This window comes from Ciconia boyciana, chromosome 17 (genome assembly GCF_034638445.1).
Source record: "Ciconia boyciana chromosome 17, ASM3463844v1, whole genome shotgun sequence".
Classification (NCBI taxonomy): Eukaryota; Metazoa; Chordata; class Aves; order Ciconiiformes; family Ciconiidae; genus Ciconia; species Ciconia boyciana.
Genome location: NC_132950.1, coordinates 8,121,035 through 8,131,696, shown reverse-complemented (window position 1 = coordinate 8,131,696; position 10,662 = coordinate 8,121,035). Strand labels below are relative to the sequence as shown.

The window sequence follows — 10,662 nt, the reverse complement described above, 5'->3', positions numbered from 1 at the left end:
GTCAAAACAATATTCCAGCTATACATGTAAACTCTCAGTGCTCAGATTCCAAATCCAACATATCTTTTTTCCCTTTATGCCTTTAGAAAATAGGCTTTGCAGTGTGACTTCAAGATCAGCCCAACTAGGTTATTTTGGATCAAGGAGAAGATTGAAATCTAAAGTTCAGGGCTCCTTAGGGAGATCATCCTGCCAGCAACCTTCTCTACCTTGTAAAGATACTGTTTAAGTAGATTTTCATAGCACGCTTTTCAACGGTTTCTGACCTTGAAAAAAAGAAAACCACCAAACAAACAAAAAAGGAGTTAAAAAAAAAAAAGAGTGGAGAGGGAAGAGCCCCGGGCAGGTGGACCCTACTGGTCCAGCCAGTAGAGGGCAGTGGAATTTAAGAGGAAAGTTGTTGAAAACGAACTTCCTATAATGAAATATTTGAAGTGGTAAAACCGTCAATTGAAATTGTTATTTGAACCTACCTATCCAGTCCTAAACTAAGACAGAAACAAGATAAAGTGCAAAGGCTAAAAAAAGAAAGAAGTTTGATTACGTCATGATCTCTAAAGAGTTGTATTTCAGGATATCAGGAAGATTTCATACTTAATGCATTGTTAAAAATAATTATTAAATCTTAAATAATTTTCAATTATTGAAATACACTACTTCGAAGCATCCTATTGAAACCATCACATCTATTTCTTAGGGGTTAAAAATCTATGGGTAACTTTCAAAATTAAAATAGAAAAATATCAAAAAAGAAGCCAAGAAAGCTATTTTTAAGGCATACCTACCTTCACTTGTGCCAAGCTGAACAGAAAACCTGTTCTAGTCCACAAGAACACGAAAGTAAAACAGGCTACGCAAAATGCAACACAAGCAAAGCACACAGAAGATTTTTAACGTTCACAGCACCTTGTTTACGGAAGGTAAAAAGCATTAAAGCAACACTTCTCACCTCATTACCAAACAGAAGAAGCATCCAAGAGCCAAGGCTTCTATGTGATTTGACATGAGCTAAGTTCGCATTTTGTGACAGAAAGTCAGATTTTGGTTATTCTCTAAGCCCTTTTGAGATATACAGGTCCTGAAGTAAAACTGCCGCTTTACGCCAGAGGCAGCCAGGGTTTCCTCAGAAAGGCTACAGGAGACGGCTCCAGCGTTTTCACCTAGCCTATGGAAAACATGGAAGAGTGGAGGTATCTTCTGAGCTCAGGCTAGGAGCTCATACGCTGAGGTGCCATAAGGCTCTTCAGCTCTCACCTCAGACGACACTTGAAGGCTGTTGGGGTAAACCGCGGGCTGTCCCGCGCTCCAGCCTCCACACACGTACAGCACCTCAGGTGCACCACAGCACTGATCCACCCCTCCGTGGGGCAAGGGCTTCGGGAAGAGCTGGTCTCTGCACCGGCAACGACAGCGGCACCCGGGCTCGGCGCCCACCCCGGTAACCGCCAGGACCCGCTGCCCTCACCAGCGGGCTGTCCTCGTCCCGGCCGCTCGAGGGGTGGCGCGGGGAGAGGCTGCAACCACCCGCCCCGTCGCGGGGTGCGGGACCTGTTGCCCCCTGGCACCAGCGCAGCCAGAAGTCAGTCAAGGGGGGAACGGCGGGGGGACGACGCTAACACCGCGACACCTCAGAGCTTCCCGCTCCCTCCCCGCACCTCAGCCAGGGCAGAGGGAGTCGGTCCCGCACTGCGGCACCTCGGCCCTCCCCCAGCCCGGGGCTGCCCCGGGCGAGGCCGCCGGCCTGCCCCAGCCAGAACTGGAGCCCGAGCCCGAGTCGCGCTCACCTGCCGCCGCCGCCGCCGCTCTCGAGGATGCTCCAGCAGCCGGAGCCCTCACCTCACCTGCAGCCGCCCTAACGGCCGCCAGGGGGCTGGCGCGCAGCACGCCGGGTAATGTAGTCCCCGTAGGTCCCAAGGGACTGCCAATCCCGTGAGACGCCGCGCGACCCACCCACCTTCGTCGCGCCGCGGAGCCTGCCGGGAGTTGCAGTTCTCTGGGCGGGCGCTGAGGGCGCGGCCGGCACCTCCCCTCAGCGGAACTACAACTCCCGTGGGCCTCCGCGCACCGCTACGGCTGCCGGGAGCCGCGTTACCGGCGCCTCGAGTGGGCGGGACGTGGTGCCGAGCCGGCGGCGGGTGTCCGAGGCCGGTCATGGCGGCAGCGCCGCCGTCCTCCGCTCCGGGTGGCCCGGAGCCTCCCCCGCCGCCGCTGCAGTACAGCCTTCTGCTGCAGCACCTGGTGGGCGAGCAGCGGCGGCCCCGCGCCTGGGACCCCGCCGCCCTCGGCGGCATCCCCAACCCGCCCAAGAGCGAGGAGCAGAAGATGGTGGAGCGGGCCATGGAGAGCTGCGCCTTCAAGGCGGCGCTGGCCTGCGTGGGAGGTGCGGCGGGAGCGGCTGAGGGAGCCGGGGGAGGCTGGAGGGACGGGGCGTTGGGGGGCAGCGGTGGCCGGGGCAGCCAGCAGTGGGGGCGGTTAGAGAATGGGGGGATCCCGGTGGAGTCGAGAAAGGGGCGGATGGAGAAGAGGCTGCAGCACAGGGACCCCTGTGTTTAATTTTCCTCTCTCTAAGCCTCTTCCAGTGTCTGTCACAGGACCCAGGGAGGAATCTCTGTCTGACTGCTTTCCTTGCAAAGGAAGAGGTACTAACCGCCTTTCCTCAGCACAGCACAGGCTGTCAGCAAGGAGGGTGTCAGCAGCAGTGGCTGCAGTATTCAGAGACAGGCCATTTGTGCTCTTGCACTGCCCCTTGCACACTGCAGCATTGACAGACAGGGGGAGCGGAGGTGCTCTGGTGCCTGTGGGGGAATGTGCTGCTCGAATCCAGCCAAGGTTCATTTTATACTGTTTGTCTTTTACAGGATTTGTTCTGGGAGGCGCATTTGGTGTCTTCACAGCTGGCATCGACACCAACGTTGGGTTCGATCCTAAGGATCCATATCGCACGCCAACCGCAAAAGAGGTCCTCAAAGATATGGGGCAGCGAGGCATATCCTACGCAAAGAACTTCGCCATTGTGGGTGCCATGTTCTCCTGCACCGAATGTGTGGTAGAATCTGTGAGTAATAACTTCTTAAGCATTAAGAAATGTTTTCTTGTACACTTAATAATCTCTTTTACTAGATCCAAGTAAGTATGTGTATCCCCTTTGTAACAGGGCGAGGGAGTAGGCTAAGTTTGTTCTGTTTCTTGGGCATCAGAGCTTTTCAGCTTTGAGACCTGTCTTCAGAACTGCTGTTCTCTGACAGAATGAGCAGAAGAACATGCAATAGCGAAGTCCTTTTCAGTTCAAGTCCTGAATGTATTGGCAAGTATAGGCATTACTTTTTAAAATGCTAGCTACAGGTACTTGTTGTTACTTTAAAACATTAAACTGCGAGCTTGCAACATGGTAATTTGAGCCTCTAAAAATTCCATATGCAGAAAGGGATCCTTTGATGAAAGTTCTTAAGTAACAGGCCTATTTTCATCTTGCCCCTACAGCAAGAAATGACCTTGTACAGCTCAGTGGTAAATCTATCATCCATTTTCTTAAATAGGAAAATTACCCTGTTATGAATTTGAGTACTGCCTTTTAATTGAAAGACACAATTATTTCTTAACTCATCTAGAAGAAAAGTGTATCTACTTGCAGAATGGAGCGGAACAAAGAGATCTCTGCACTGGTGAAAAACTAGCGTGCCCTGGCTATGGAAATAGTACATCTTTGTCAGCAGGGTGCTGTGGCTCTCACCTGTGCTGAGAACCAGGCTGCGTGGCCAGGCTCAGTGTTGCGCTCATGTAGTTATAGTGCCTTTAAAATCTCTTGAGCTGGTGCTAGTGCACAGTGCTGTGTTCTGGGGGCTGTACTGGCTCACCTGCAAATCTTTGCCATAGCACTGTATTGCACCATGTGGATTTGTCTTGCCTCTCCCGGTGACCTGTTCCTTCCTCTTCTCCTGGCCTTGCAGGTCTTAGGTTTGAGAGTGCAGGGGGCCATCTGCTGAGAATAAAGGGAAAAACATCCTCAGCTGAGAAGGGGCTGGAAGATCATTTAATCTTTCTTGGTATTAGTACAGATACTGAATGTCTGTTCTGTATTTACTTGTTGACTCTGATTTTTAATTCCACAGTATCGTGGAAAGTCAGACTGGAAGAATAGTGTTATTAGCGGCTGCATCACAGGAGGAGCAATCGGCTTCAGAGGTTGGTAGTGCCTGCTATGAACTATTTCTGTGATAAGACTCTAATTTGGTTATGCAGCATGCAGTGTTTTTAACAGAACACACTACAAATCTCTTTGGTTATGGTGATGTCAACACGAGACTGTACTCCAGAGTGGCAGAACTGCTCTCTCTATTGCTTTCCTGTCAGCTTGAAAGATGTGTGGGTAGGGAAGGCTTGGTCATACAGGACAGTGAGATTGGAGGAAAATCAACAGAATTGACTTGAAAGAAAAATCAGGAAATGGTGTTAGCTATCCACGCTCTTCTGTGGTGGCGTGGGGAGGGAGCCAAAAGTACATACTGAGCAACTCTCTGAAGCTAGAGTTCTTGTGTTAACAGAGCTCTACTTATATATATTATTTCACTGGCAGTAACTCTGTTAATTTGCACAGTGTGTAAAATGCTTTCCTCCTTCCTCATGTATCAATTCAAACAGACGATTCTATTTAGCTGTAAAAGAGCAGGAGCACTGGGATTTTAGTCCAGCAGGCATTAGTGGGGACTTTGGGAAGCCTTGAGCGCTAACAACATCTGGAGGAAAGGCCCAAGTAGGAAGAGAGCTGCTCTGCTCACCAGAAATATCAAACTTCTGCCACCTCTCCTTAAAACAAAAAACTGTCCACAGAGCATAAAAGAAAGAAAGTGCTCTTGAAAGTGCTTCTAATTGAGCTTGTTAAGTTGTGTCTGTCCTGGACCTAATCCTCTTAGAGCTTTGAAAGCAGTAGCTGCTCTTCCTATCCCTCCCTAGTCCAACAGCAAAGCCACTTGCAGCACTCGGATCAGCATGCGCTGAAATCAGCAATGGCCACTAGCGTTTTCTCTTCTATCCCTTGGGGGGAGACTTAGCAACACAGCACCCAGCCAGCGTGCCGTGCTAGTCCAGCCGTGGTAGTTTTAAGTCCAGTGTGTGCCAGGTTCCCCCCCTCACCTTGGGCAGTGGGGGTGCTCGTGTGTTCCTGGTAGCGGACCCCAGGTTCCTGCAGGTGTAAACTCTTCAAGCCAGCACAGCGTAAGCTAGTTACTGGGAAGAAAAATATCTTTCCTATTTTGTCTAATTCTTTCCCACTCTTTTTACATTGCAGCTGGTTTGAAGGCAGGGGTTATCGGCTGTGGTGGATTTGCCGCTTTCTCCGCCGCAATTGATTACTATCTACGGTAACAGTGGGATCCCTTGGGAGCAAGTTTCCCTTTTGTTCCAGTGCTGCTGCTAAGAGCCTGCATCACGGCAGAAGAACCATCAGGCTTACCTTTCCACTGCCTTTGGAGTCCTGATCAGTGCAAGCTGGATGGTGTTGGCTGCTTTTCCTGAATGACTAACAATAATCTGGCTCTGAGCCCTGGCGTGTTGCTTCAGGCAGACTTGCGGGAGTATGCGAGGATGGAGCCAGGCGCAGTGAGCAGTATCTCCAGGACAGATCAGCTGACTGTCAGTTTCCAGGAAACAAGCCTGGACTCTGAGCTTTTTTGATCCTTTGGGTCTGATTTTGATTAAGTCTGTTGTTAGCATCAAAAGAGGCAGGACAATCTTCAAAAAGAAATGCAGTGATTTAGGTTACCGTGTATTTGAACGTGCTGCAAGTGTTTAACAGTTATCAGTTTGCAGCTTGCTACTCTGTTGGGGAGAGGTAAGATCCTGTGGAGAAAGAGTTTGTTCCAGGCTTTTCTTAAAATACCAGCTGAAGACAAACCACCATCTGTACAACTTGTCTTATTTCAAGTACAGAGATGAGAGCCAGATTTCTTTACCATGTCTTAAAGGGAAAAGCAAAAAGGAATCCTTAGCCTTAGAATCGTGTGGTTACTGGCAGATGAACAAAACAGTTTAAGGAGAAAAAAAGAGGTTGTTGCAGAAGTATAATTCTCTGTAGCCACTTGGCTAGCCTGATTTAACCTCGCTGTGGGAGTACAAGTAATCTTGCTACTGCTTTAACTGCCACAGGCTCACACCAGTAATTCCATCAGTTTGATGGTGAGACTAGAAAGTAGAGTTGTAAGAATAAACCACTGTTAGACAGATAACTGAGCATTCACTTAGCACACAGTCTGTTTCTCATCATGTCCCTGTACCACCTCTGAGTGTCCCAGTGTCACTGGACTGGGGAAAGTCAAGTGTTATTTCTGCAGAACATTGGTACTGAAGTTGAAATGTCTGTTCACTAGCTCAAGGAACTGCTCCCTTTTTGATTTGCGTCCATATTAGCCCCCTTGCTCTTCCAACCAAGCTCTGTTCTCAGACCTCAGGGGATAATTTTTATACTCAGAATAGTTTAGATTGATTTCAACCTTCCTTGGGCCACTCCACAAGGTCAAACATCCACCCTCATATTTTTGAGGCAGCAGGATTTCAGATTCGATGCACACACCTAATGGGGGTTCTCCCACCCACTTCCCCTTCTTTGCATCCACGGTTTGACATCCCAGAATGGTGACAGCACTTGCTTACCTGGAAGAGCAATACTAGCAGGGTGGTTTGGCTGATATGGTGGTCAGTCGTCAGTTTGGAGGCATATTGTCTCCCATTCCCACTTGGAAAGAAGTGGGGAGACAGCACCATGTGATCTATCAGATGAGGTTTCCAGATCGGCTGATGTCCCTTGCTGTGCCTGTTCAGTATCCTCAGGCCAGAAGCTGTGCAAGTCAGCTGAATTTTAAGCTTGAGTAATTCTGGGCTGATTAAACAGGCTGGCTCCAGACAGTCCAGGTTTTTTTCCTTCAGAATGTACGGAAATGCAAGGAGGTAGCCCAAACCATAAGATGTCTCTTAAAAAATTGTCTGGCACAATGCCTGTGCTTATACCACTGGCGTGAAGTGCAACTAGCAAGATTTCCACGACAGAAAGAGAAGAAGCTGTGATGCCAAGGTGATCAGTTAGTGCAAAGAGCAACACCACGGGGCTCCTTTTGTGCAAATGTTGGGGCTTTGCATTTTTATTAACATTTTTTTTTTTCCTCACATGGTTTACAGCCATTTAAAGTTTATATTCTACAGCAATTGAAACAGAACACAAACAAAAATATATCCTTAACAAATTCTGAAAGTCAAATATTAATTAACAGTTCTATTCTACCTGTAGCTGCAAGAGTCCACCCCCCTCTTTTCCTTCCTGTAGGGACAAGCAAAAGCCGGTCACGGGGACGGCCGCAGCCTGTTGTGCCGGGGCTGTGTGGACCGGGCCTCCAGCCACTGTCGCGCGGGGGGGATTTGGCTGTACAGAGTCTCCATCTGGAATGACAGTATCGTGGACAGAGACTTGGACACATGTAACAAATCAGACACACACAGGGATCCGTTGTGCAGTCACATCTAAAACTCAGCCTCCTTACTGGGTCCAGGGCCAAGACAGACGCCTGGTTATTTTCTGCAATGCTGTTTCCCTTCTGTTTAGCTGGTAGTCAAGAGGAGCAGGGTCTGGAGTGTGAGCCCTTTGGAGGGGGACTGAAAGACCTCCCCTCCTTTAGTTGCTTTGCTGGTGCAGGGCCGGCAGGTGCTGCCTTCCCCGGGGAGGTGGGCTTAGGACATACCTGGTGCATTGGTGGCAGGCGGCTGGGCTCTACCTGGAACAGTCTGTTAGTCGGGAGGGTAAAGGCAACGCCGCTGTTAGCAGGGATACGCTCGGTCACTTCTCATCCATCTCCATTTGGCACAGGAGAGCACAGGGCCAACGCAATCGGGGAGGGGGCTTTTCCCATGAGAACACGGACTCGGCTCACAGAGCGAAAGGTTTTGTGTCCCAACAGGTACCAGCACCTACCTGTGAGTGTGGGAGGGTGGGGACATAATGGGAGCCAGGCACTCGGGTGGCCAGAGCATAGCCTGGCAGCAAGGACAGGCATGTGGCCGTCCTGCCTTGGGACATGGCGTGACAACTCCGGCCATCAGCCTGGGGTCAAGAGCTGGAGCCACTAATTAAAACGGACCTGAGCTGGCTGGGCACGGCTAGCCCAGCAGCAACTGCTTTGTGAGAAAGAGCAAACAAAGCACTTCTGCCTCCGGTAGTGAGGGCCACAAAGGCTTTCCGCCTCCCGTCCCTCTGTGCTGGTTTCCAGGCTGGGTGACCGGCCAGCTGTCGCACAGAGCACTCTCCTCCGGCAGCCTGGCTGGCACCGAGGCAGGGCTACGTGCTGCCATTTGCCTGGTGCCCAGGGCAGTGGGGAAGGCCAAGGAGGGAAACAAAAACCTCCCCCTTCTTGTGGCCACGGCAGGAATGCTGGTGCCCCGGCAGGCTCTGCCACAGGGCGCAGCCAGTGTCAGCAATCCTTGCAGTAGTGCTGGACTGGTAGTGGTGCGCACGCCTCGCTACGGCAGAGATACGGGCGTACAGAAGTGGCAGGGACCCTGTTCCCTGCCCTGCCAGGGCTTGTTCAGGAAATTGTGGGACCCTGTTGGTGCTGGAGCACAGACCTGGGGTCAGCCCACGGCAGAGGGAGCAGACCTGCCCGGCTGGCCGTCCCTCAAGCCTGCCATGGATCGAGACCAGCACAGCACCTCTCGCTCCAGCCTTGTGTGATGGGTTACCCCAAAACGCTACTCGGAGGCGAGAAACAGCGAGGGAAGTAACCGCCATGCTACACGCACACAGGCAAAGCGCAGGATAAGGGCTGTAGAGGGGACTGGCCTGAAAGCACTCAGAAGAGACTTGGCGAGGAGGAAGCAGCACCCTGCTCCTCTGCTCTCACGGTCGCAGGTTTGCTCGGGCCAGAGCAGGATCCAGGCACGAGGTCCAACGTTTGCGCAGGCAGCAAGCCAAAGCAGAGCTGGTCATCACCGTCACCGGGGAGGGAAGCCCGTGAGCTCCCAGCCTCTGAAGCGAGCCAGTGCTGCACATGCAGGTGTGGGGCAAGGGAGCTGGGCAGCGAAACAGGCACTCGTGGGATGCTGCAGGCTTCAAGCTGGGCGAGATGAGGGGTGCCTGGTAGGAGTGAGCAGGCAGAAAGGAGTCCAGGAGAAAACTAGCCAAGGGGGAAGCCTGTGTCCACAGCCCTTGTCAGTCACTACCGCTTCCATTGAACAAATATACATAAAAACAATTCTTGAACACAAGAAGGGACATAAGACACGACTACTTTACAGAGAGGCACGGCGCCTGGGGTGGGACCGGGCCACTGGTAGGCGATTGTACAGGAGCTGCAGGCGGCACCGTCCTGGGTCCGGGCCGGTCTCCCTGGGGGGGCTGCGATCCAGTCCGTGTCCCCTAGCAGGGAGCTGGGAGTGTTTGCAGCTGGTGCCTTCTCCCTGCAGGCTACACGTCCGTGGAGAAGTAAAGTGTGTTGCGTTTCAGCTCAGTGAAGGAAATGGGAGGATGCTGCAGGTAGTAGAGAAGGACCTGGACCTGTAGCAGGCAAATGGGGGGTGTTAGGCCAAAAAGGGGCAGAGCTGCCACATCCCAGCTTGTCCCTGTGCAGCCACATCCAGCAGAGAGGGACAAACCTACCCAGACAGGCAGGTAAACCCCTCCGCTTCCCGCCCCAGGGGTGCTGGTGCGGGCTGTGGCCCCACGCTGCCAGCACGGCTCTTACCTGGGCCATCACATCGTGGGACCAGATATCGGAGGCCAGGGTGAGGTGTCCCTTGCTCTCGCCCTCTGAGGGTCTCAGCAGTGTCGGCCCAAAGACCGTGGCCAGGTTGTGGAGAGACATTTTGTTGATGGGTTCCTTTTCAGCTACCCTGCGGGGCATGGGGAGAGAGGGAGGGTGAGCCCCTAACGCTGTTCTGGAGCAGGGCAGCCATGGGGCGATGCGGGGGGCAAGTGTTGATCTCCCTTCTTCCAGATCCCAGCCCTGGTGGGGCACCTCCAGCTTTTCATTGCCCTTCAAAGCCCCCAGCAAACCCAGGTGCAGGGCAGGGAGCTCTGCCCCCTTCGCGGCCTCCGCCGGAGCCGCCGGGCCTGGCCGGGAGCCCCGGGTGTGATGTGGCAGCGACCAAGCCCTTGCCTGCTTATGTGCTGTGGAGCCTCCACCCTTCCCGAGCCCCGGCAGGGTATGGGGAGCACCGCACCGGCCCGCGCCTCCCGGCACCCACTCCCCCCACAAGGCTCCCTACCCCTCAACCCCGCGGGACCCCAGCCAGCCTGCACCGAGGAAACCAGGGCCACAACATTGCCATGTTAGGAGGCAGCTGTGCTCCCCGGCATAGGCTCCACGGTTGAGCCCTGGCCAGGGGAGCAGATGTGGGAACTGGCTGTGCCCGGTTCTCAGGATGGAAATGGATTTTTCCTTCTCCACCCCCCAGCATCAATCACTTTTTCTGTTTGGTTTTAGCCAAACCAGAGAAAAAAAAAAACCAAAACAAAACAAAACACTTCATGATGCAAGTAACATGAGCTGTGAGCCCCGGTCCCAAACTCGTGGCCAGCTCTGGCCAGGCTCTGCGTGCTGCACCGCTGCCCTGCCCACAGCCCCGTGCCCTGCATGGGTTTTGGGGCCCCAGTGAGCCCCAGAACCACCCATCCCCAGGTTTGGA

The 10,662-nt window shown here is 52.7% G+C and overlaps 2 protein-coding genes across 5 annotated transcripts in view; one reads left to right on the top strand and one right to left on the bottom strand.

Moving 5' to 3' along the window:
- The first annotated feature begins 2,080 nt into the window (after positions 1–2,080).
- Positions 2,081–5,893, top strand: TIMM22 (translocase of inner mitochondrial membrane 22). Its single transcript, XM_072881798.1, has 4 exons — positions 2,081–2,380; positions 2,859–3,055; positions 4,110–4,182; positions 5,285–5,893. Exons 1-4 carry the CDS (start codon positions 2,152–2,154, stop codon positions 5,359–5,361), a joined length of 576 nt encoding a protein of 191 aa, XP_072737899.1. The 5' UTR covers positions 2,081–2,151; the 3' UTR covers positions 5,362–5,893.
- Positions 5,894–9,250: 3,357 nt separating this feature from the next.
- Positions 9,251–10,662, bottom strand: part of ABR (ABR activator of RhoGEF and GTPase) — a 40,463-nt gene continuing 39,051 nt past the window's right edge. For all 4 annotated transcript variants that reach the window (XM_072881794.1, XM_072881795.1, XM_072881796.1 and 1 more), the window contains 2 exons: positions 9,720–9,867; positions 9,251–9,532 (listed from right to left, as the gene is read on the bottom strand). In XM_072881794.1, the coding sequence (XP_072737895.1) occupies positions 9,443–9,532; positions 9,720–9,867 (238 nt within the window). In that variant the 3' untranslated portion in view covers positions 9,251–9,442. The remainder of the gene's footprint in view (positions 9,533–9,719; positions 9,868–10,662) is intronic.